The sequence below is a fragment of the Sceloporus undulatus genome, chromosome 4, assembly GCF_019175285.1.
Source record: "Sceloporus undulatus isolate JIND9_A2432 ecotype Alabama chromosome 4, SceUnd_v1.1, whole genome shotgun sequence".
NCBI classification, from domain to species: Eukaryota; Metazoa; Chordata; class Lepidosauria; order Squamata; family Phrynosomatidae; genus Sceloporus; species Sceloporus undulatus.
The window spans coordinates 247,621,082-247,648,021 of record NC_056525.1 but is presented as its reverse complement, the minus strand read 5'-3'; the positions used below and the strand labels follow the sequence as shown (position 1 = coordinate 247,648,021).

Sequence of the window (26,940 nt, the reverse complement as noted above, 5' to 3'; positions counted from 1 at the left end):
TATGTATAAGAGCTGTCCATTGTATCTACTAACCACTGGAAAATCTCCCTCATTGCCCTGTGTTCTCCAGTCTCTGCTCCCAGCAAATGCCTGTTGCTGCTCCAGAAATCCAATTGTTTTGGACAGTGGTCTTAGAATGAAAGAATCATAGAGTTGGGAGGCACCACAATGGCCACCCAATCCAACCCCATTCTGCCATATATCAAAGCACTCCTGATAGATGTCCATCCAGCCTATGTTTAAAGACCTCCAAAGAAGGTATGTCCTCCACCCTCTGGGGGCAGTCCATTGCAGTTTACCATCAGGATGTTCTTCCTAATATTTAGATGGAATCTTTCTTTTTTCCTTGCAATTTGATGGAATAGTCCAATGAACCAAAAGAGCAATTCATGCAATAGAGCAAAATGCCTCTTGTCATTTTCTTCCTTGTCTTTAGAGAACTGCAGCACTGCAGTGCCCTTTCCAAAAAGGAAACAGAGAGCATCCAAAATCCTCAGCTCCCAACGATGTTAGCGTGGAAAAGCACTCTGTTAGGTTTGGCTTCTAAAACAGAGCTGGGGTGGAGGGAACTAATGAAAAGTCAGGTTTCTTTCATGCTACCCCATTTTAGCACTTTAATTAATCTTGGGATTTGTAGTTGTTGTGATATATAGATTTCACCCAGATTACAAATGTTGAGAATCTTTAGGATGTTACCATGGCATTTAAACTGGGATCAGAGTGCTTGTGCAGAGTGAAAGAGGCCTCAGTTTTCTGTTTCTTCCATCAATTGGGGACTGATCATGATTCTCCCACTTGTAATGCTGTGCATTTAATTAAGAGTCAGACTTCAAATTTCCCAGCCTGGAAAGGCTAGCTAATAGCTTTAGCAATGTCTTAGGTTAGGGACATACCGATACTACAGAGTTGTAGCAGTTGGATCCTGCTCTTCCTGCCATTACTCCTTCCTACCAAGTCCTGGGGTGTGCAGTTTGATGAGAGACTTAGATTTCTCTGCTGTAGTTCAGTGGAGTGGACCAGAGCTCTACAGCAGAGAAGTCTTAAGTTTCTCACCAAAACTACAAATCATAGGATTCCATAGGATGGAGCCACAACAGTTAGAGTGGTATTGAAATGCTGTAATATGCCTACTTGAAATGCCAGGTGAATTGTGCAGAAATATTCATTTCCTCTCCACAGTGGAGATAAAACTATAATAGTTGTTACTCCTTGCACATAACTACAAAATGATCAAAGATTTATTTACCTATATCTTCTGCCCCCCCCCCCCCAATCCTTACAGGTTGGTTATCTTGAGACAAAAACTGTACACAAAAGGATTTGGAAACCTGTGAACTTCACCCACCGATGTCAGTGACCCTGCCCTGGTTCTTCCCAAAGTCATTTATTTTGGGAAGAGGGAGCATTCCCTCAAGGTGGCTGTCATTGTTTGTCATCTCACTTCAAATCTCAGTCATGCCTTTGGCCAAACTGACATGCGCTCAGCCTGTTTTGCCTCTGTTGCCATTTTTCTCTGCACTGCTCCTTAAAGGAACCAAAATCACATCTGTCAGGGTGCTATATTCAGGGAAATACAGAACCATATGTGTATACTGTATTCCCTTGCCAAAGCTGAGTGAGTTTAACAATCCTACAGTCAGGAGGTTTGGAAGTTTCACTCATCTCTGATCCCCAGCCACCCATCTTAACCTTCAGGAGATCATCTGGTAGTTCTTTGCATCATGCCATAACTTCTTCTGGTGATGAAGGAGTGAGATGGTGGAGCTTTTGTAGGGACTTATCTTCTAGGTTGGATTTAATTGGAACTTGCAAGGTTCCTTGGTAGCTTGAAAAAGAAAAGGACATATCCTCAGCTCAGCAACCATCCTGAGTGCTTCTCTACAGACTTGGAAAGTCTGCATTTTAATTGGATTAAAATTCTAATTGTGGCTGCCACAAGAACCTTGCTCAAGGACCTTCCTTTTGGGGAGGAGAGAGAAGCAGGCTGGGAGACTTTCTGCTTTGTTCTGGAACCACTGACTGGGCAGTCTTCATATGGCACCATATTGTTCCCTAAGGGAAAGGATTCCTTGGATGGTGAGAGTGTGAGATGTGAACTTTGAGGGGGGATGAGTTCAATCCACATGAAGCATCTAGTGTCTTTGGCACACTTTTCCAAACCACACAATGGGAACGAGAGTGAAGAATAGAAGGGCTTTGCCTGATGAGCTTTGTACAGGTTGAATCTCCCTTATCTGAAATGTTTGGGACCAGAAGTGTTTTGGATTTTGGAATATTTGCATATATATAATAAGACAGCTTGGAGGTGGGATCCGAGTCTAAACATGAAGTGCATTTATGCTTTATATACACCTTATACACATAGCCTGAAGGCAATTTTATGCACAGTATTCTTAATAATTTTGTGCATGAAGCAAAGTTTGCATACACTGAACCAGCAGAAAACAAAAGTGTCACTATCTCAGCCACCCATGTGGATAATTATGGACTTTGGAGTATTTCAGTTTTGGAATTCCTGATAATGGAGACTCCACCTGTACCATATTAACAACATCATAATGGCAGTACTGTAAAAAAAACTTGTAAAGCAGGGGGTGAAAGCCAGCATGGCATAGTGATTTGAACACTGGACTATGACTCTGGAGAGCAGGGTTTGATTCCCAACTCAACTATGAAACCCACTGGGTGACTTTGGGCAAGTCACACACTCTCAGCCTCAGGGAGAAGGCAATGACAATCCTCCTCTGAACAGATCTTGCCAAGAAAACCCCATAATAAGTTTGCCTTGGGATTCCCATAAGTTGGAAACGACTTGATAACAACAACAACAGCAGCAGCAGCTAGAGATGGGGGAGATGTGACCACTGGACCATATGCAACCTCCCAGACCAGTCCCCTCTACCAAGAATCTCAACGTGTGCTCCCTCTCCCCAAAATATCAGTTTCTCACACAGGTGAGGCATCATTTGCTATTTAGGTCTGTTTCACACTGCATAAATACAGCACTTTAATACCGCTATGGCTACATCCTACAGAATGCTGGGATTTGTAGTTTAATGGGGCACCAGCATTCTCTGGCAGATAATTCTAACTACCTCATGCAATTAAAAATCACAAGATTCAGTAGGATGGAGCCATGGCAGTTAAAGTGGATTATCCTTGTGCTATAACTGTGGTGTGAAAGAGACCTAGAACATAATCCCACCATCCTGAATGCTGTAAAAGGGCTTAAAAGGCCTCCCTCCCATCCCAAAGCTAGGAAGTACTTGGTTAGTCCCTTTTGGTTTCTTTAAAAGATTTTTCAAGGCCTAAAATGGCACAAAGATGGGGTGGGAGTTTTAATTTCCAAATTGTGCTCCCCAGAGGCATTTGAGGGAAGTGATTGCAATCTGAGGGCCATATTTTGGGGTGCAGTGCATGGTGTTGAGCGTGCAACACATCAAGATCAGAAAGGAGCCAAAACCATCCTACAGATCCTTAGATGTCTTGTAGAGGCTGTACCAGGACATTTCCAGGGCAGAATGGAGTGTAGAGCCCAGATCAGAGGCACTGAGTCCCCAATAACTCCAGTGATCTCAGGTAGAAGGGCTGTAAGACAGCACTGGTGAAGCAGCTCCAGAAAGGGGAGGACGGGCTTATTTGCTGCACTTCCCACGTGGCATTTCGGCTGTCCAAGAGGCGCATCTCCAGGCAGAGCCGCCATGCGTGACTTTAATTGGATTACTCGACCCATGGGGGACAGCGGGAGGTCAGTCTATTAATAGCTGCCTGCCTCTCCAAAAGATCAGAGTGCGAGTCAATGGGCTCTCGTGCCCTCAAGTGTGACTTGAAGGTCACTCTTGGGATGGATTTCCTGACTCTCTCGCTGGATTTTGCCTTCTGATATTTTACAGAATTTTGCCCATGCTGTTGCAGCTGCAGCCTTGGCAGGGCCCAACTCTGATCCTGTGTCCCCAAGGTGGCTTCTAGGGCAGTCTTTAAAAGTGTGGGCTGCACGGTGCTGCCGTGTCCAGATGACCACCTATCCAAGTGTCCAGAGGCTGAATTTTTAAGAGGATCTGCATTGTCATCTTAAAAACCAATGGCCCCGACACTCTTCAAAAGCTGGGAAGAAGCTGTTACAAGCAAGGAAGCAGGAAGGGATAACAAATGCACAAATTATGCATGCCAAGTTACAGATGAATACACAATGTCTTCCTTGTGCCAAGCTAGACCTGTGGGCATGTGTATGTCTACCTATGCAGACTCTTGTGGGGGTGGTCAGCATGTGTTTAGATGTGCTTCCAATGGCTGAGTGGAATTCGGGTATCAGGCAACAGGCTTTCCAGCAAATTTGGAGTAGTTTGTGTACACCAAGAATGCACCATGTTAATATCAACTTACTAATGTTCACTGGAGCACCTATAACCTTCTGCCACCTTTCGCCTACTGTAAGAAAAGAGGGCAGAAATACCACATGGTTTGGTGAGCAAAACCATCACAAAAACATGGGAAATTCTCCATTTATGCTAAGGGACACAATTACATTGTGATTTAGAAATTGAAACTGTTTGCGCGGTAGCAATCTGGCAGAATTCTGTTTGGTGCAGCCATGAGCAAGATATGTTCTTTGCCAATAAATAAATAAATAAATAATAAGTATATTGACTACCATACTGTTACTTAATGCCAGCCTGCATCACCAAAGGATTCTGACACTGCCCATAGCTTATAGTATAAAAAGACACGACATGAAAGGGAAAAAAGGGATGGAGAAGAAAAGGGCAGGAGATGTCCATAGTCTTGCAGGAGGTTGTAGTAGTAAAATATTGTTTGTACATAGATCAAGGATGTCAATCCTAAAGTTATTTTGTCTTTGTATACAACAATTTTGTTGGAGGTTTTCTTTTTACACAGAAAACATGTTTCCTGCACAAAAACTATATTTTCTGAATAAAACAACATTGACTAGTCTTTATGCCAAAAAAGGAAAAGCAGTGTATTTTCTGCACAAAACAATCCTCTGGAACATTTCAGGATATATTGGGAGAAGACTGCTAAAGTCTTGCTGTTTTATTATTCATTTTTCAACTGGGAAACAAATACTAGAGAATATTCTTTCCATCGCTAGCAAAGAGCCCGTATTGTGGTGCTTCAGCACTCGTAAATCAGACCGTTAGGTTCCGTGAAAATAAATGCAACAAATCCCAAAATCCACAAAAGAACAATACCTTTATTGGCCAACCGAAATGCAGAAAATACATCATGCAAACTTTTGAAACTCCACTGGCTTCTTCATCAGGCAAATGATGTTTAAAAATCATACGAGAGAAGAAAAGTGATGATGTTAGACTCACAGGCCTACATCTATATAAAATGTTTCTGTTGTTATAGTTTTTTGTGGGTTTTTCAGACTATAAGGCCATGTTCTAGAAGAGTTTATTCCCGACGTTTTGCCAGCAGCTTTGGCTGGCATCTTCAGAGAAATTTCTGTTGCTGTTCAGTTGGTTTAGAGAGATCTCAATGCAAGCAGACGCTACTCGCCTTCTTGACTGACCATGATGGGACTGAGACAAAGGACTCCCTTTGAAATAAATGTATGTGCTGTCAAATCATCTCTTGCATTTCAGATGCCCATCAGATTGGTGGTATGCTAATGGACTTGGGTTTGTAGGATCTAGGAAAGTCTCTTGCTAGAGACCTTGGAGCATCACTGCCATTCAGAGTAGAATGAATGTATAAAATAAACCAGTAATCTTAGCTGCTACAATGCAGCTTCCTACATTCAGCTCTTGGAGGAGTGCAGAATGCTTCTTGGAAGCATCTAGTATCTGAGTGGATTTAAAAAGGATTGAGAGAGAGGGTTTCATAGCACTGGGGAAAGGGGGGGGGGGGACTGGATTGGGGTGAAGTAGTTGTGGCTTTAGGGAGCCCAACTTTCACCTGGCAAGTTGACACCAGGGCATGTTGCAAGTATGTGACCCTTGCCAGATTCACTGCTGGAGCAAATGTTCATCAAAGGACTTGCCCTTTCAAAGTCCCATTGTGGGTTTTTTCTCAGTTTGTGCAGACCCAGCTTTGAAAGTGCTGCTCAGGTTGCTTCACTTTAGGATGCTGCTGCAGTTTCTCTCCTTTGCCTCTTTCTCTTGGGGTGGCTCTTTGGATTTTCCTGGCACTGACATTTATCTTATCCCCCCCCCCCCTTTTCTCTCTCTTTCTCTTTTAGGGGTGGCAATAAGCACTTATGCCAAGTATTGTTACAACAAGCTTCAGAAAGCAGCATTGACCGGAGCCAAGAAGGTATTTCCATTTTCTCCCTTTTGCATAGTCTTTGGTTTTTAAAGATGTTGATTGAAAACTATGAATGAACATGTATGCACTGGCTCAAAAGCTAAACAGTTGATAGCCTCCCAAGAACTATTTCTGGATGCCACTGGATCGGTTGAAGAACTCTGTTCCTAAACACATGAGCAGGGCATAGAAGAAGCAAAGGAGGCCCATTATGCAAAGCAGTGCTTGCCGTTAGATGTCTTGTTGGGCAGTGAATCCACCCCAGGTTTTATTGCGGGATTTCCAGAGGTTTCCCAGGATACCAAACCCTACAATTAAATAGTTTCAGCACATATACAGCTTTCAAGTTCCCAACATTGCTCACTCCACTGACACAGGATCCACCAGTGGACTAAGCACCCACATTTCTTTCCTTTGCCTCTTTCATACACTGGTGGAGGATAGATAGATCGTATTTCTATCCTGCCTTACTCTCCAAATTGGGATTCAAGTTGGCTTACACTGGTGATGGAGAAAATGGGGCTTAGTGTTCTTTGTATGTTGGAATCTTACCCCATCATTTTACCTCCCTTCTGGAAGAGAGTGCAAAGATTTGAGAGGTGGGGGTTCAGTTCTAATAGTTTTGGTTTCCTTGGGTTAGGAGAAGGTGAGCTGTCCAGAATTTGCTTCAAACATTTTCTACGTGGAATGCATAATTTAAAGGAAGGACTCCTTAAAGGCAGGAGGATTGCCAGATCTGGCCAGAATTCAGCCGTGTAGATGAAACCGCAAAGAACCCTTTTCAGGCTCGACATCTTACTGCCCAGCAAAAGAGAAAAGGGTGAGATGATTGCTGGATATTGGTCCCTTTCTGGATGCTGGAAGAGTGTATGGAGATGAGATTTAGGGTATGACACACACACCACACAAGCGGTTCTGTTTGTGCATTTCCCTCCTCCTTAATTTTCATGTCCAAAATAGTTCTCCTGGCATTGGAGACAGTATTATTATTACTATTATTATTGCAAATTGAGGGAAGTAATAGTACCACTCTATTCTGCTTTGGCCAGACTTCACCTGGAATACTGTATCCAGTTCAAGAAGCATGTTGACACACTGGACTGTATCTAGAAGAGGGCGACCAAATGGTGAAAGGTCTAAAAACGAGCAAGCCCTGTGAGGCGTGGCTTAGGAAGCTGGGTAGGTTTAGCCACGAGAAGAGAAGGTTAAGAGGTGACACGATAGCCATGTTTAAATATTTGAGGGATGTCATATTGAGAATGGAGCAAGTTTGCTTTTTGCAGTATCAGAGAATAGGACACAGATGTGATGGATTCTAGCTACAGGAAAAGAGATTCCACCTCAACATTAGGAAGAAATTCCTGGCAGTAAGAGCTGTTTGACAGTGGAAGATGCTTCCTTGGAGAGTGATGGAGTATCCTGCTTTGGAGGTTTTTAAGCACAGGCTGGATGGTGAACTTTGGGTGCAAATAAGCTGTCCCTCCACTTTCGCGGATTTGGCTTTTGTGGGTTTGATTATTTGCATTTTTTATTAATATAGAATCATAGAATTGTAGAGTTGGAAGAGACCACAAGGGCCCAGAATTGTGGTGTCCAGAACTGGACACAGTATTCCAAGTGAAGCCTGACTGAAGCAGAATAGAGTGGCACTATACTTCTATTGATGCAGCCTAAAATTGCATTAGCCTTTTTAGCTGCTGCATCACACTGTTGACTCATGTTCAACTTGTGGTCCACTTGGACTCCTAGATCCCTTTCATATGTAATCTTGTTCAGCCAAGTGTCCCCCATGATCCTATATCTGTGCATTTCATTTTTCAGCCCTAAGTGCAGTACCTTACATTTCTCCGTGTTGAACTGCATTTTGTTAGCTTTGGCCCAGCTTTCTAGTCTATTCAAATCATTTTGAATTTTGGTCCTGTCCTCAGGGGTATTAGCTACTCCGAATCTGCAAATCTGTCATCTGCAAATTTGATAAGTATGTCCCCAATTCTGTTCTCTCTAGGAATCTCTAGGTCCTCCATCACAACTCTGCTGGAAGCTAACCATAGAGTTGTGCTGGAGAACCTAGAAGTTCCTAGAGAAAACATTTCTCTGTGCATTTGTAGGTCCTCCAGCATGATTCAATTATCAACTTCTGGCAGATGCTGGCCACAGAGTTGCATTGGAGGACCTGGAGATTCCTAGAGAGGTGTTCTCTTGGGTAAAAAGAATAGTGTTCTTTTATTTGTGGTTTTTCCACATCCATGGGGGGCCTTCACCCCAATCCCAGTGAATGCGGAGGGACCACTGTAGATTTCAACTATCAGCAACGTTGAAAACAGGTTACAACATAACAAAAACATTAAAAAGCTGTACAGTTAAAACAGTACAGCATACTCTAAAAATCCCTTTGCTGAAAAATTCTCGCTTCTCAAAAGTGCTGGAATTATAGAATCATGGAGCTGGAAGATACCAGAAGGGCCATCCAATCCAACCCCCTGCCATGCAGGAAATCTAAATCAAAGCAACCCAATTGGCAGATGGCCATCCAGCTCTGTTTAAAGACCTCCAAGGAGGGAGACTGCACCACACTCCGAGGAAGGAGTGTGTTCCACTGTCAAACAGCCCTAACTGTCAGGAAGTTCCTCCTAATGTTGAGCAGGAATATCTTTTCCTATAGCTTGCATCCATTGTTCCAGGTCCTGTTCTCTGGAGCAGCGGAAAATATTTGAACACGGCTATCATATCACCTCTTTACCTTCTCTAATAGGTAAACTTTAATGATGGCAGTGGGGAATGCCCAAGTGGTTTTTCCCCCTTCTGGGCTTCAAAGGTTTGCCACTGGTTTGCCTCTGAAATCTCACCTGGTGAATGCACCTGTGTCGATTCCAAGATGCCCCAGCAGAGGGTGCCCAAGGACCCTTCTCCATTGCAGCTGTTCTGTTCTCCTGGGTCTTAATCTCCATGCCCAGATGGCCAAGCAGAATAGGATGACTCACTGATCTCTCAGTTTTTGCTAGCATAAATGGTTGCAGTTCCTAGTCTCCCCACTCCATCCATGGGCAGAAATGGCGTGGGGTGAGGAATGCCAGTTGCAAAGCTTTGGGAGACATCTGGGGCAGAGCAAAACAAGAACCAAGTGCAGTTCAAAACCCAATGTATGAACCTGTTGGCAAGAGGGTAGAGAGCTCTTTGGAGCACCAAGCAGGAAGGTTCATACCCTCCAAATTTTCACAGATATGTGCTATTTAGCCTTCCCTGTCGGAGACCTCTGGCACCACAATGAACTGCAGATCCTAGGATTCCATAGGATGGAGCCATGGAAGTTAAAACGGTCTCAGACAGCATTCATTCTATAGTGTGATATCAGAAAGAAGCTCAGCAGAACCAGGAAGGCCTCTTAAAGCAGGTGGAGCCAATACTGACATACAAGGTTGTGTCCAGAAAGGCACAAAACAGGGCCATTTTTGCATCACTATGGCTCCCAGACAAGACCTCCAAGGAGGCTACTGAGCTGGAAGCGGTGGGCTTTAACAGAGAACAGGCACCATTCCCATCAGAGGGTTCAACAGCCTGTATGAGCTGCAGAAGACTTCTGCACCACAGTCTCATGAAACGCATATAGGCTGTTGAACCCTCTGATGAGAATGGTGCCCATTCATTGTTAAGGCATATCACTTCCAGTTCAGTAGCCTCCTTGGAGGTCTTGCCTGGGACCCTTAGTGATCCAATAAAAAAAACCTGCCCCTGCCTTGTGTCTTTCTGGACACAGGCTCCTTGCCTTTGTATGTCAGTATAGCCTCCACCTGCTTTAACAGGCGTTTCCGTTTCTGCTGAGCTCCTTTCTGCCTCCCTTCCAGAGTAATGCTGCCTCTTTGTGGACAGAGGATTGATTACCGTGAATAAAGATTGACTCCTTACTTTCAGCTGGCGTGATCACTAGAATTAGTCACTGGAATCATAGAAACACAGAGTTGGAAGTGACTGCCAGGGCCATCCAATAAAGCCCGATTATGCTCTTGTCAAAGACACAGTCAAAGCATTCCTGACGGATGGCCATCCAGTCTCTGTTTGAAAACCTCCAAAAAAGGAGGCTGCACCACTGTCCAAGGGACTGTGTTCCACTGTCAAGCAGTTCTTAGTGTCAGGAAGTTCTTCCTAATGTTGAGGTGGAACCTCTTTTCCTCTAGCTTGAATCCATCACTCCATATCTAGTCTGCTCCATCCGCAATATGACATCTCTTCAAATACTTAAACATGGCTTTACCCTTCTTATCTCCATGCTAAAGATACCCGGTTCCCTGAGCAGCTCCTCGTATAGCATGGTTTCTAGATCTTTCATCATTTTGGGCACCCTTCTGTGGACATGCTCCATCCTGTCAATATCTTTCTTGCATTGTGATACTGAGAACTGGACACAGTATTCCAGATGAGGCCCAACCAAAGCAGAATACAGAGGCACCATTACTCTCCTCAGTTTAGACACAACACTACTATTGATGCAGCCCAGAATTGCATTGGCTTTCTTAGCTGCTGCATCACATTGCTGACTCGTGTCAGCATCCACCGGTCCCCACAAACTTTTTAAGATCTCCAAGAGGCAGTGCCTAGGAAAAAATGAACTTTTATGCCCTCCACTTCCTAGCAGCACCAGTGAACCAGGGATCCTGAGAGGTATAGTCCAGAAAGGGTAACCTTTCCTCACTCTCTGGATAAGGTCCTAGCTTCTTCCTCCTTTTGGTTTTTTTAGGGACCTGGGATGAATTGATTTGTCAGACATTTTCAGTGTGGCAACAGATGCCGAGGCATCTGCAGTTTTGTTGGTCCTTTTCAAGAGTAAAGCAAGCAGCAGTAATGTATTTTTATATTCTCAATAATATAAATTTGGTTATTCAAAAATTTACCTTTTTTTGGTAAACATCGTGCTTCCTCTTGGATCATGGAAACCATCCTTGAGAGTATCAAGAAGAATCCAAGAAGTTCTCAGTTTTTTCATTGTTCCTGTTTGTATTCATTGCTGGACATGTTCAAAGGAAGTCGACCAAGATCATCGAAGGTCTGGAAACCAAAACCTGCGGAGGAATAGCTTAGGGAGCAGTTTAGCCAGAAGAAGACAAGATTGAGAGGCAATAAGATAGCCATGTTTAAATACATATAGGGATGGCATGTAGAAGGTGAATTTGTTTTCTGTTGCTCCAAAGACTAGGATATGAATCACTGGAAACAAATTACAAGAAAAAAGATTCCACCTAAAGATTACGAAGAACGTGAATGTAAGAGCTGTTTCATGTTGGAATAGACTGCCAGAGAAGGTGGTAGACTCTTGTTTTTCCCGCATGGAGTAGGCGGCCCCTGTACTTTCCAACTGTAATTATTTGATTGCATCCACATTGTCCCATGGTTACCAACATGGTTCATTCTGTTGACCATGCTGACTGCAGGTTTCTCGGAGTTGTGGTCCAAAAGAATATATTTTGCAAGCTTTGATCATAGCTTCACCATTTTCCAAAGTGGCCAAGACAAGCACCTTCCCACCCATTATGAAAGGCTGCTGGAGCAGGTCACGAGTTGGAGGTTTTAGCAAAGAGAAGTCCTGAAGTCACAGTGGGGCTCTTATAATGTGGTCTCAGATATTTTAGATAATCTGTGCCAAATTAAAATAAAGCCACCAATGGCTTCCAGAACACATGCAGCTTCTTAGAGATCGGACGACGGGACAGACTGACTCCAGCCAAGTTACTGGGCTATTGTGATTTTTTGTGGCCAGAGAGAATCTGGCTCCTGTGCTGTTTGTCCAAAGAAGAGGTTGCCCTTAGGCTAAAAGAATTTGGTCATAAATTAACAGAAGGGTTTTCAGATGCTTTTTAGGCCTGCTGTTACATTTTCATACCAGCTTACAACAGTATCCTCTGAAAACACTTGTACAGGTAGTCCTCAGTTAAGGAAGCCAGTGTATTCCTGGCCATTATTTCTTTAGCAGTAAATCTGCAGTAGAGTCAGAAATATACATGGAAATAATAGGGATAGGTTCCTGTACCAGAGGAAAGAAGGGCAGTTCAATATGTTTCTGCAAACTTTTATCCAAACCTTAATGATATGCACATCTGAAATGAAGCAACCAGATCAGGTAAGCCTCTCATAAGTAAGCAAAATCATTTTGAAACCTCTTGAAAGCTACTTCCAAAATGCATCTAGGGATGACTTTTTGTTTCATCAGTCTCCACATTTCTTATTACTCCATTTTGGAGGCTAAATGTATAATCTGTGGTGTGTGGGCATAGCTAGCAAGACAGGCTTATCTGTTCTCTTTTCTTTCTGTTTTGCTCTTCATGCATGCTTAGTAAAGATTCTGGAGGCAGCTGATGTTTACCTTGCCTGCTGTAGGCAGGCGCACACACAACAACCACCATAGAATTGGCTAGAGTAGAAGTCCCCTCTTTCCCAGCTGAATCTTTACTGCAAACATGCTGCCGCAGTCCCAACAGTGAAGGTCTGTGTTCTCCAGGCCTCCTACACTAGTCTCCCAGTGCTGATGCTACATTTTAAACTTCAGCTAGACAGGACAAGAACAAAAAGCCTGAGTGGGCATAAAAAAACGTAAAAGGAATTTCTTCATCAGAGACTTTGTTAATTGAAGAATACTTGTATGGTTCCATCTCTCTCTTTCTTTACATCCCTTCACCTCTATTGTGAATACTTTGGCTCAGCCTCAGAATCCTTAACCCTAAAGGATACAAAACCAAAGTCCCTGTATAACTGCCTTTATTGACTCCCTCAGTTTCTATAATTATAGTGGCCCTTTGGTATCCTATAATTATACTGGGATTTTGTGGGGTTTTCGGGCTATGTGGCCATGTCGGGCTAAGCATGCATGAAGAGCAAAAAAACTATGAAAAACCCACAAAAAACTATGGATGCCGGCCATGAAAGCCTTCAACTTTACAATTATACTGGGGTTTGGTTACAGGACACCCAGCCCACTGGGGATACCAAAATCTGTGGATCCTCAAGTCCCATTAAGTACAGTAGTTCTTGAATAAAATTACAAAATCAAGATTTGCTTTTTGGAATTTATATTTTTTGGAATATTTCAATCTGTGGATGCTGGAATCCATGGATAAAAAAATATCCATAGATATAGAACTCTTTGTGGCAGGTACTTCTTTTTTGCACGTTACCCCTTGCAAAGCCTTGCAGATACAGATGACACTATAGAAACATTAATAATGAGCTAGTGACTGGTTTTTCAGCCTGTTGGGATGCCATGCCAGCACCAAGCCTTGTGTCAGTCATTTAATCCTGTGATTGCACCACTTGTGTTTCATGTAGGGCCTGAAGAAGCCAAACATTGAAGAGATCCGCCATGCCAAGAATGCCGTCTTCAGCCCATCCATGTTTGGGAGCTCTCTCCAAGAGATCATGAACATGCAGAAGGAGAGGTACCCCGACCGCCAACTCCCGTGGGTGCAGACAAGGTTGTCAGAAGAGGTGCTAGCCCTCAACGGAGACCAGACCGAGGGCATCTTCAGGTAATTCCCTCCCCCCACTTGGGGACACCCCTTTTCCTATTAAGATAGCTGGGCTATTCCAGGTAGGTATGCTCTCGAGGAGAAAACCAGCACTGTAAGGAACTATCACCCTTCATCCCAGGACCTTTGTGATGTTTTTAGCATTCCTTTGAGTACAAACATCATGATATGGTGCTCTCTGGAACACGTAAGTAGGCCCTGCAATCTGTTTAAATGATGAATTGCAGCTCCTGGAGCATTCTAAAAGAATCAATTCACCATTTCTTTGCTGGAAAAACAGAAGATTTTGGGAAAGAAGTGGGGGCAAGGGCCACAGAAATGGTTTCAGGGTAGTATGTTGTCTTTGTGCCACACTTTGCCTACCCTGACTTAAAGTCTATGTGGCACATGCTGATGGGTTTAGGAAGGATTGTTGGATTTGACAAAGAAAATGCCCAGGTGCTGAGAATTCAAGTGAGAGGGCTGTTGCTGGCGAAGCATTCATGGAATTGCTTTGCAAAATGTTGGCTGAAAATAAGGGGATGCGGATCTGATTGTTTGGCTGTGTTGGCACATGATAGATGTGACTAAAATGAGAAAGCAGGGAGATAAGAGAAGACAAAGGGCTGGAAAATGGTGTGGAAAGGGAGGTGGTGTTGGAAAGGCATAAGGCCAGGTATACATCCATTGAATCATGATCAGCCAAACTGTATTTGAGGTAGAGGTGATGTATTCCCCACCATTATTATTAAAGGAGGCTGTTGGACCTCCTTGAGTGTTCTGCCTGCCTTCCTATTTAACTTAAGAGCATTTCTTAAATTGCTTTTAGAATGGGTTGCATGTACAGTTCACTTGGCACCTTTTTTCCTCCTTTAAATGTTATTGAGTCTCTCTCGTGGATTGTTTCACATCATCAGAAAGCATCTGAATGTGATTTCATGGTTGCATCGAAATATCTTTTATGGCCAGTTTAATCCATACACATGAGCACATCGGAGCCACATAGAGAAACTGGATGCAGCATTAAGAACTCCCCAGCTGTCTAAACAGTGCCAGGAAATTAAAATCCAGCCACATAGACAGAAGAATGTGCCCAGAGAACCAGAGGAGATAGCTCAAGACATCAGAGTTAGGGAGGGTGAAGTGTGAAATCATACCACGGTGCTCTCTCTGGCATTTCTTCCATGTTGGTTTCCAGTTTATGTGACTTGGAGTGTGTTAAGTTGATCTGTGAGCATGTTGGCCATGTGTGGGAGTTTGTTCTCATTGCAATGTCATGATCCTGTGCTGTTGTCCCTACATGAAAGGGAAGAGATTTGCCTTGTTATACTCCATGTCAAACTACATTATTTCTACACTTTCTTTTCTTCCAGAGTCCCTGGAGACATCGATGAGGTCAATGCCCTCAAACTGCAGGTCGACCAGTGGAAGATACCCACCGGTTTGGAAGATCCTCATGTTCCTGGTGAGGCTGATGGCTGTTGAAGAAGAGTCTATAGGTTTGGATGGGGGAAGCTGGGGGTGAGGACAACACCCCATTTGTTTCAGTGCCCAGCTGCCACAATAGTGGCTGGTCTTTTAGGGGGTGGGGAAAGGATCCCGTGTAACCAGACCATTCCTCAGGCTGCTTAAATTTCTCTTTGGGAAATTTATGGAGAGACAGAGGTCTTAGACATATGTTAGAAAGAAGGCAGGAATTGACTGGTTCAACTGGTGTGTGTGTGTGTGTGTGTTTAATGCGTGGAGCTACATAAATTTGTGTGAATGGCTAATAAATAAAAAGAACAAAAGTAGAGGTGCCTAGACTGTATGTACTGTATATGTATTATCCTACTTGTGATTATGTATTTTCTCTGGATAATGATTAACCATCCATTATGAAGCCTTGCCCTCCCTCCAGTCCATCTGCCTTGGTCCAGACCTCGGAGGTTGAGAGGAACTGCTGGACCTCTTACCCTTTCCCTCCACCACTCCCTTCTCCTTCTGTGTCATGTCTTTTTAGATTGTAAGCCTGAGGGCAGGGAACCGTCTAACTAAAAAGATTGCATGTACAGCGCTGTGTAAATTTACAGCGCTTCATAAATAAAGGTTAATAATAATAATAATAATAGACTCAGAGATTCACCATCAGATGCACCAAGAACCTGTGACCCAGGGGTGTAGTAATTTAAAACTTTAGTTGAACACTTAGAAATGCAGGTTAGGGACCCAAGGAAACGTAGGGAATGTGAACACAACAAAGAGAGTTCTCAGTGTGAAGGAGATTCAGTCTCTCTCTCTCTCTCTCTCTCTCTCTCTCTCTCTGTGCAATGTTTGGAATTTGAGGACTGCAGGGACATTTCATTGGGGGGCAGAATTCTTATGAGAGGGCAATGCTCTCTTTTTGTCCACCTCCCTAACTACACCACTTCTGTGACCTCTCATCCCAGGTACACTGTTAACATAGTGTTTCGGGAAAGGCACTTTGCACATGTTAGGAGGTACTTTTTTATTATTTTATTCTTTTTTATTCTTTTTTTTTAATCCAGAGCTAATGGGAAAGGACAAACAAATGGGTACTAGAGCATATCAAGCCAGAGGTATCCCTAGAAGCCAAGATGACAAAACGTAAACTGTCATACTTTGGACACATCATGAGAAGGCATGAATCGTTGGAAAAAAAACATTAATGTTGGGAAAGGTAGAAGGAAGTAGAAAGAGAGGAAGGCTGCATGCTAGATGGGTGGACTTTATTAAAGAGACCATGAATATGAGTTAGCAGGAGCTGGGCAGAGGAGTAGAGGACAGAGGTACCAGGAGACGTCTCATCCATAAGGTCGCCATGGGTCAAGATTGAGGCAAAGGCAGTTAACATAAAATGAGGACAATGGATAGAGATAAGCCCTGCTAAACAGAGGACGGACCGGGGGGGGGGGGGAAAATACAAGGGGCATGACACTGCCTACAGTGGAAATAACTCATTTGAGATTTCTGCATCTGAATTTGGCTCCATCTGCAAGATCCAGGTCTCTGAGTCAGTTTCCTGGCTGTGCTTTCATTCTTAGTCCTGTTCCTCTTCTCAACCCTGCCTGACTCAACATCCTCTTTTCTCCTCTGGCTCCCTGCCCCATCCCACCCCGCAGCCTCTTTGCTGAAGCTCTGGTATCGAGAACTGGAGGAGCCGCTCATTCCCCATGACTTCTATGAACAGTGCATCACTCACTATGAGAACCCAGAAGCTGCGATCGCCGTTGTCCACTCCCTGCCCAGGATCAACAAGATGGTGCTCTGCTACCTCATCCGTTTCCTCCAGGTATGGCGACCCAAAAAGCAGCTCCAGGCTTTGGCCTGGAAGGAGGTTCCTGGGCCCTGGTAGATCTTGGCACACACACCCTCCAAAACCCCCACATTGGATAAAAATGAGAGGCCATTGTCTCAGGGTCTCTTCCCACCTTGGGGCTTTTTTTGGGTGGGGAACATTTAAATATGTAAACACCCTGTTAGCTGGCCACAGAGATGTAGAGTGTCAACCATTGTTTACTCTGGGTAAAACATCCAGTTCTATCATTTGCTGCAAGGAGATGCTGGAACTCATTTGCTAAAATGCTGAGAAGCTTTCTCAGCTGCAGATCACCAGCTTTCAACACCCCAAAGGCTAGATACTGGGATTTGATGGACCCAGCTTGTTCTGATCTAGTACTGTACAATGTCATATAAGGGGGGAATTCCCTGGTGCAGGGAATGCCATTAGCTTGGTTGGCCTTGACAAAAGAGGAGTATTAGACACATTCTTTTCCTGAATTGTCTTGGGTCCCACTCCAGCAGAAAGGCAGCATATAAATGAAATAAATAAGTTTCTCTTCAGATATTATATGTTTTTCATAGAATCATAGAGCTGGAAGAGACCACAAGGGTCATCCAGTCCACAAGGGCTATCCAGTTTAGCTGATGTTATGTGTCCATTCTGTAGTTGTATTTTAATCTTGCTTTATGGAGAAGTGGATAAGAAATGATGATGATGATGATGATGATGATTGATTGATTGATTGATTGCTCTTATTATTGGCTTAGAAACAGGGCAGGTTGGGCAAATGACCCAACTGGCTGATTGTGACTCCTTTCACCCATCTTTCCCCTCCATGCCAGGTGTTTGTGCAGCCCGGCAACGTGGCAGTCACCAAGATGGACGTCAACAACTTGGCCATGGTGATGGCCCCCAACTGCCTCCGCTGTCAGTCAGATGACCCGCGGATCATTTTTGAGAACACCCGCAAGGAAATGTCCTTCATCCGGGTGCTGATCCAGCACCTGGACACAAGCTTCATGGAAGGGGTCCTATAGCACCAGTGCCAACGGAACCAGAATGGAATTGGACATTCTCCCTGCAAGCCCTGCCACCCCACCCTCACCCCCCAAGTCAATCAGTCAGCGAGAATTATTTTTGACACAAAGGTTGGCACCAGGGCAGAGCAAAAGCTGCCATGGTCTAGGCTTTGCCTGCCTTCTCTGCCTTGCCTCAGTGCCACCTGGTGCTCTCGTTCTGGACAAAAGGCTGCTGTGCCCAGCAGCAGCTCCCTGGAAACACCCCGGCCAGGACATCCGAAGGGTCGCAATTACCTATGGTGGGACTAGCATTCCTCACAAAGAGAATTTGAATTAATGAGCCTCCTGGCAAACTTCAGGTGAACTGTAAAGTTGAGGGGGGTGGGAGAAGCAATGAGGCCTGACCACCCCATCCCTTATTAAATTTCCTATCCACTTTCCTGAGGAGAGGATGCCAGATGCAGGGATTGGGGACAAAGGTAATTTGGAATTGTGAGTGGGGTTAGTTTTCAAGATGGCAGCTAGATCCTGCTGAGATCATAAAGAGTAATTGGGTGGGGGTTGCATGTGATTAGCATCCCAGGAAAGACAAGCCACCAGTCAGTCCCTATTATTTGAGAGCCTCTGGAAAAGGTGAAGGAGGAGATGGCGGCCATCAGGTTCCCTGCTGGGCATCCCTGGGATGAAGTTGAACTTGGAGTAGCCAGATATCCATCACCGCTGTGCCAGGCTGTTGTAACATGCAGCAGACCCAGGTGCTGCTCTCTCACAATACCGTTAACCGTTCCCCTTCCCTGTTCCAGCACAGTCACTGCCAGAAGGGGTCAAGCCATGCCCCCTTGCCCACTATTTCTCCCTTTCTCTCTTGAAACCCACAAAATCAGCCAGTTATCCTATAGACATCATCAGTGACTACTCTGGGTTTCCAAGCAAGTCGCTGAAGAAGTTCTGCTAAGTGTGATTGCCAGAAGGTACCTGAGCTCTTTTCCTTGCTTGCTTTGCCGAGGAGGGAATGGTGTATAGTTAGCACATGCATCAAACAAGAGGGATGAGACCCTTGTCTGTAGCCTCTCCTGGAACAGTTGGTCAAAGATGGGTCTCTTTGTGTGGATTGGATGGGTGCAGGAGGTCAGGATGGAGCCTAGCCTCTCCCTATGGCAGAAGGCACCGCAGGGAATATGGGCACATTGCATCTGGCCTCCTGTTCCTAACTCCTCCTGAGCTTTGCAGTTTGGCATGAAAGAAGCTCCAAAATCATCTGCAGAAAATATTCTCACATAGATAAATGTCAGAGAGAAGCCAAGCTGTGTCAAGATTCCTGCTCTGGCCTGACCCTTGTGCTTACGATTCAGACAGGTTCCATTCCTCCTAATTATCATTGATTTAAGATTATTATCTGCAAAGATCCCAAAGTATTTTTGAACGAGAGAACTAATGATGAGTGGATGCCCTCTGCTTTAGGCTGTCAGTGTGACAACCCCCAAAATGTTGCCTCCTGAGCAGGAAAAAATATATAAAAAATTGCAGGGAAGGTGGGGCAAAAGTACATTTTTTTCTGAAATGCTTCCTCTCAGCAGTGAAAAGGATTTGGGTATAAAGTCGAAGGCTTTCGTGGCCGGCATCCATAGTTTTTTGTGGGTTTTTCTGACTATGTGGCCATGTTCTAGAAGATTTTCTTCCTGACGTTTCGCCAGCATCTGTGGCTGGCAGCTGCAGATGCTGGCGAAACGTCAGGAAGAAAATCTTCTAGAACATGGCCACATAGCCTGAAAAACCCACAAAAAACTATGGATTTGGGTATATTTATGCGCTTCTCTCCTTTTTGCTTATTTGCTCCTCTCCTTTTTGATCTGCATTATAATGTTTTCTCAGAGCTCTGATTTTTCTTTCTCCTGTTATGGCTCTTGTCTGAGATGAGTTGACTGTTTGACAATCAACAACACATCCATTTTCACTCAGAATTTCCATTTATTTTCCTGTGGAAAAATGATGTTAAAGAATGTGACACTTCCTCCCCCTCCACTGCCTGTCTGTCTACCCATTTCTGCAAAATATCTGGGGATATCTATGAAGTGGGGTTCTAAGTAAACTCCTTTTATCAAATCCCCCATCCTAGGAGTCGAAAATCTTACTGTATACAAGAGAGGTTTGGGGTTTTTCGAGAGGGTTGTTTGGCTGGAAGGATGGGGCTTTTATCATTGCTCTTTCTGCTTAACCTTGTTGCAGTTGCAGGCTTAGATTTTATACAGTGGGGGAGGTGGGAGACATCATATTCCACAGCCTCCCTTTTGGCAGATCTTGCCTCTGACCCATGAGCCCTGCCTTGAGGATTCTTGCCGAAAGCTCGGCAGATGCATATCAAGCCTACCTCTTACACCTCCTTCCTCCCCATGAGAAAAAAAATGGTTTGAGAAACTAAGACCTTCAGAGAGGACAACCTTACCACCCCACCCCAATCTTGTCCCTTCTAGCCAGTGGTCCAACCACAGCTCAGCTCCTGTGGCCCACAGCCCCATTGTCCTTGGCCAGGCAAAATGCTCAGGGAAGGAGTGATAGTGAAGCTGATGCAGGGATGTGGGGAGGCAGGTGCACAAAGTAACTGTCCTTGCCCAGGTGGCCCATTTCTCAACCCTTTAAGCCCATCTCTTCCAGAATTCTGACCTTTGGTCAGCTTGCCTTTGCGCAGGAGATCTCCTTTGCTGTTCCACTGCCCTTGCTAGCAGGCCTTTCTTGTTGCTTCCAGAGAAATGGGATGATCAATTCTCCAGCAGAGCTTCCCATTAGATCAACTGCTGCAGAGCTGTAGCCTCCTCCAAGCCATGTTTGGGTGCCGGGCCTTCCGAAGAGCTGCCTCTTTGGTGCTCAGAGTGGCTTTCCAGAGAAAGTGCCTTTTATTCCCATCAGAAACCTGATGCAGGGCAACCATGCCTTCTCCCTGTTCAGGCAAAGCCACTTTGTGGGCTTGTTTTCAGAAAAACTCTCAGATGCTTCCTGGCCCTTCAAGACCACAATTTCTTCCCTTTGCTAGACCTACATAGGTCTGAGATCAGAGCTCCCAAAGCACCTTTGCATTCACACCTTCACGTCCCACTTGACCCATTCCAGGGGTCCATGTCATATGCGTCAATATTTTGGAGATGAAAACTGGGACACATGCAAAGAGGCAAACAACACCAGAGTGTGGTCAAGATGGTAAAAGTTAGTAGTAGGAAAAATGCACAAGCTAGGAGAGGCTGCTTTTGCCAGCACAATTCTGCCTCCTCCTCTCCTTTCACTGACTTGATTTGAGTGCAGACTCCTTTTGCACTTTGAACTCAGTCTCCAGCAATGAAAGTAAGCTGTGGTCAGAGGGAAAAAGCAGTACAAAATCACAGAGAAATTGGATTGGCTGGCATTAAAGATTCAATGAGGAAGGAGTGGCAATGGGCAGAGACAGGCTAGGGATAGGAGATTTCAAGCTGGGAAAGAGAAGAGGATCCACTGGGATTTAGCAGTAAGATTTGGAGAGATGGAGCACAAAGGTATGCAGAGGCTCAAAAGGAGGCCATGACACCCAAATAAGAATTTTGACCTCCCCACGAAATTTTCTTTCCGTCCCCAAATTTCTAACGTGGCAGAGAGTGAAATACTGGAAATGATTCATGCCTAGAACTCTTATATTTGCTGTATTCTTATTCCCTTGAGAACTTTCCTTGCTGTCTTTCTTGGGCTGCTGAGCTGTATTTGTAAATGCTCAACAGAAGTTTAAAGTTCTTGCTGTGCTAGAAATTTGGGGACTGGAGGAATATTTTATGTGGGGTGCAGAATTCTTATCTAGGGCAATGCCCTCATTCTCCCTCCCTTCACAAAACTACACCCTTCGTGGACTTTGCCTCCATCTCTTACCCCAGCCCAGAAACCCCACCAATCTTTTGGTCAGATTGTCTCCAGCCTCCATTCCCATCTTGACACTCAAAGGGCCTCTGCTTCTCTTGGCTAGCAGCTCGGACCTCAGAAGGTCCTTTTTGCTGAAGGGATGCCAAAAAGAAAGAGGAATTGCAGCTCCTAAGCCCATCTAGCTATCGCTCTTGAATTTTTCAAGTGATAGTGCTGAGGCTGCATTTAAGTGCTTGAGACTTCGGTGCATATGTGTGCACATGTGTGAGAGAGGTCCTTTGAGGACATTGAGAAAAAGACCAGCCTGGCTTTTTCCAACTGTGATATTAAAGTTGCCAGGAAATGTAATGTCACTTCTTTGATAAGAGAAGATCAGTGATGGTAGGGAAGGTTAGTGATGGTGGAAAAGCTGCCTTCAGGAGCCTTGTGTTTGACCTGATCACTTTTCCCATCCAAAGTCCAAATGAGGTCAGGTTTTGGAGAGGATAATATGGGAAAACGTGTCTAAACTGGGGTTGTGCACATTTTGAGGTGCATATTAAAAGGAGAGGGGTTCTAGTGTACCAGTATTTGAGACAGGCTCATTGGTAAGGGGAAAGCAGTTGCAAAAGAGAAAGACTGCCATACAGGTGGATTGAGTCAACCAAGGCAGATACAGCTGCCTTGAGTTTTCAAGTCCTCAGCAGGGCTATTGATAACAGGTGAACTTGGAGGTCTCTTGTACATAGGGTTGCTATAGGTTGGTTTCTTGACAATAACACATGCCTGAGCAGTTCCTTAGCGCACAGCTGAGGAATCAGCAGGAGTTGGAAATTGCTGGTTTAATCCATAGACACCTTTCAAGATGCCTTGCCTGTATGGATCTTTTCATCTCCTGGATTCAGATTTGCAGTGAGTTTCTGCCTGGCCAGTAAAAATTGATTATATAGATGTATAAGGAAAGACAAAGTTCCGTTATAAATGAGCTAACAACAAAGTTTTAATCCAGAGGTGTATATATTTTACATACTACCCATCATGAGCAGCTCTTTATTTGTATGGATGGAAGATTGCTGTAATGTTGGGTTATTTTTTTGCTATTTATTTTGTTGCTGTTTTAAGAAAAAATTCTTGAGTCTGACCAAAATATGTTTATTCCCTACTTCTTGGAGACAGAGCTTTCTAACTGGGATTAAAGGATTAAACGGCACCCATATATTGACTGTAACACTGCAATCTGGCATTTTCTACAAACAAAAGCATTTTACAGTTGCAAGCATTGTTTGGGGTTTTTTTTTTACATTTAATAAAACATAGGATACAAACAAATAGAATGGAAATTTATCATCAACCCAGACTTCTGGATGGCTGCAGCTTCATTAGCCACTCTTTCCTTTTGCCAAATCCTCCTCACCAAAAATCAAACTTCTTTCATTTCCGTTTCTCTCTTTCCAGTGAGGCATTTTGGTGGAATGAGGCAACTTGGATCCCGCGCTGAGAAATTTGCTAACAGTTGTGTAGCATTTTCCAAAAAAATATTTGAAAGTTAATCAACAAGCTCTGTTTTATTTTATTTACATATTTCATTCTGTTTGCATTGCCTGCCCCAGAAATCTGTCAAAGTTAAAACTGGAGAGGCCTGTGGCCATGTGTGCTGTTTGCTTTCACATCCGTGGATGATGGACTGTGATAATCCACTCTGTGTTGTGAATCGCTGGTTGTGTGCTGGAGAGTAGCCAAGCCAAGGGATTGCCAAAATACACAACACCCATGCCCTCCTGACCCAAAACTGTGGTTTGTAATAGAGAGATATGGCAGCTCTTCCTCTTCCTCCTGCTGTATCTATGCTAACAGGAGGTCCTTCACCATCTTTCCAAAACCTTTTGTGACCAAATAAGCAGGAATTACAGTGCAGTTTAGTGAATGCAGTCATGTCTAATAATGCAAGCAACTACCTAACAGTGTCCAAATTAAAATGACCAAGGGATTAATTGTGGCAGGAGTTATATCTTGGTTTTAGACACTGCCTGAGTAAAGAACCTAATATAACCAAGTGCCTTAACACCTTAATGGCCCATTGCTCATCGCTGACAAAGCTACAGCCTGAGCCATTTAGTCTTGCAAATTCGGTTTCCTTGAAGTATTGATTGGTGTGTAGAGTTTTCAGGATGAAGTCATCCAAATGAATTAATATTTGGAGAGGGGATCATTGTGACATCTTGACTTTTTTTCTTTCTTTCCTCACTTTCCTGTGCAAGTGGATGTTGCAGTTCACCAGAATTTCCATAGCTTAAGTATTGTGGGTGCCTCTGGTTAAGGACGGCCGTGGCCAATCTAAAATGATGCCAGTGAAAATAAATTCCTTTGATCCTTAATATAAAATAAAGAGATGGAAGAGAAACAGTACATCTCCTCATGTCACTAGAGGAGGGATAGATGAAGTGTTATAGCACCTCCACAGAAGAGGTTTCATGATTTGGGATGTGCTTCTTTCCAGTAGCCCCGCTACCTAGCATGTCTTACATGATCAATTTCAGCTGTGAGGCATCACCACAGATACCCTTCTGTGAGCCAATCTGAGCACCAGAAGTTAAAATAATAGTTCCCGTAGTCTTTCTCCCACCATTCCTCAATGTGTCCGCCAGAAGTGACTTGGAACTGAACAAGAGTCAAGCAAGCTGGGACACAACTGAAATGGCTGGTGAGTGGCAACAAGCCATGACTTTGGTGCAGAAATAGAAAGATGAAAATGGTTCAGAAATGATCAGGAGGTAGATTGAAGTCAATATCAGGATGAAGTGCAACAGCTGATGGTCAGAGGCAGTGTCTGCAACTGGCACCAGACTTCCATCTATCCCACTATTTGGGAAGGACAACTCCTTTCAGGGACGAAGCCAGTATTTTGGGAAGAGGGGGTCCAGACTAAGTTCCACCGTTATAATGGGGCTTGGATGCAGCGGTGTGGCAGCATGCACCATTCATTGTATCTAACTGAAGGGGGGGTCCGGACCCCATGGACACCCCCCCCCCTCGGCTACATCCCTGCTCCTTTGCAGCCACCTTTAGCATATCAGGACAGGGAGAAGAAGGACTGAGACCAAATTAGGGGCAGAAGAGGAGAAGCAACCACATATGTGTAAATCTACAGCGCTATATAAATAAATAAATAAATAAATAAATAAATAATCTTTTCATACATAAACCAGGAGTAAAGTTGCGATGTTCATGTAACCCCAGTGAGGGTTTGTTGTCAAGTCATTTCTGACTTAAGGCAACCCTAAAAGAGCTAAATTTATTTCCAGGGTTTTATTACACTTTTCTGCCATATACATGTAATGAAGCAGAATTATACACCAGAGTTTCTATTGTATTTAGGGTTCAAAAAAGCACACACTCAGTGTTCAGTGGGTGGTAAAGAGGAGAGAACAACATGAGTTTTCAGTCTGCATATATCCTTGGAGCTGTTTCTCTTTCCAGTGCAATCCTACTTCTCCCTGTCCTTTTTTTGGTGGCCAAGGTTTTATTAACACCTCCTTGAAATGTCTTTTCATCTCTTTGTACACGTGCGTGTTTATATTTTTAATAGAAGAAATCCCCGCCTTTTGATGACCCATTGTTGGACATCTTGCTCTTTCGATGCATGCAAATTAAATGCGTTCCATTAATCTAATCCACCAGTGCATGAGTGTTTGGCAGCCCCAAACAAGCCACTGTAATTCCCTCATGTTTCCTTAATGGGTTTTGCTTTTCGACCATTTCTGGTTTCTGACAATGCTGCAGCCCCCAACCCTTTGGATAAACAGGGGCTTTAGGTACTGTGTTTCTGTTTATTCAGCAAGTAAGGTGGCCTCTGCTGCACTGAGCTTTTTTGCCCTGTCCCTGTCCCCCCTTCCCCTCTTTTTACAAAATATTCACATGACACAAATAAAAAAACATAGTTTGGCAAATAGCACAACAAATGTAGGGAGAGTCAGCCCCTTCGGTTACAACATTTGTTAAGTTAGAGCTCAGTATTTTCTTAAGATTTCTGTAGTGGTTTCAAAACATTACTGGTTCAGTCTGAGGTTCTTAGACTCAAGTTAACTGGAAATAATAAATCCAGCTGAAAATAGTCATTGCAGTGCAGTGGTCTGAGTGTTGGACTAGGACTCTGGAAGACCAGGGTTCGAATCTTTGCTCGGTCAAAGAGCAAAGACGTTGGGCAAGACTCACTCTCATAGCCTCAGAAGGTGGCAGTGGCAACACTCTTTTGAAAAGATCTTATCAAGAAAACGTCGTGATTGGGTTGTTATAAATTGGAATAACTGATAAGCCCACAAAAACAGCAAAAGTCTATCTGAATGCAGCCGGAGTTTTACTTGGTCTGATATGCATTGTATTGCAGAAGGACTGCAGTCTGTTAATGGGACAAGAAACTTTACATCCTTTGGAGTAAAATGAAGAAATATAGACTGCAGTCTTTTACTTGCTTAACTGAGAGTAAGTCCCATTGAACCTATTTCTGGATAGATAAATATGGGACTGCACTGTTATTTTATTTCAACATGGCCCATGGCTTTATAGATAGCTGTGTCTTGACAACAGGGTCATTTTCTTTGAATACTTTTTTAAAAAGTAATTACCAATTTAAAAACAAAGCAAGCAAGGAGAAATAACACTTCTGCTTGAGCTCTGTCTCTTGCATCCCGAGCCAAAACACCCTGTTCACTGGATTAGTTTCTCCCAAAGGTTGGCTAGCATCAAGTGTCACCCCAGCTTTCACCAGTCTGCCACCAGCAACTCACTATTAATGGTCTAATCATAATTTCCTCTGTAAACCTTTCCTGCCAACAGCACACATGTCAATCAGCTACTTTACAACCGCTGTGGGATGAACCACTAATCTGCAAGGCCAGAAAAGTCATTAGAATAGTGGTGATGGTGGGTGGTGTTGTACATTATTAAAAGGAGTCCCTCCCTCCAAAACAGCTGGACTCCATGGAAAGCCATCCTAATTTGCAGCTGGAGGGGCCTTTTGTCTGAC

At 43.9% G+C, this 26,940-nt stretch overlaps 1 protein-coding gene across 3 annotated transcripts in view; it reads left to right on the top strand.

Annotated features, from left to right (window-relative positions):
• The window catches only part of ARHGAP39 (Rho GTPase activating protein 39), a 250,817-nt gene extending 231,064 nt beyond the window's left edge, over positions 1-19,753 (top strand). For all 3 annotated transcript variants that reach the window (XM_042465531.1, XM_042465530.1, XM_042465529.1), the window contains 5 exons: positions 6,206-6,279; positions 13,582-13,781; positions 15,134-15,225; positions 16,883-17,052; positions 17,886-19,753. In XM_042465531.1, coding sequence (XP_042321465.1) covers positions 6,206-6,279; positions 13,582-13,781; positions 15,134-15,225; positions 16,883-17,052; positions 17,886-18,080 — 731 coding nt within the window. In that variant the 3' untranslated portion in view covers positions 18,081-19,753. The remainder of the gene's footprint in view (positions 1-6,205; positions 6,280-13,581; positions 13,782-15,133; positions 15,226-16,882; positions 17,053-17,885) is intronic.
• The last annotated feature ends 7,187 nt before the right edge of the window (positions 19,754-26,940 follow it).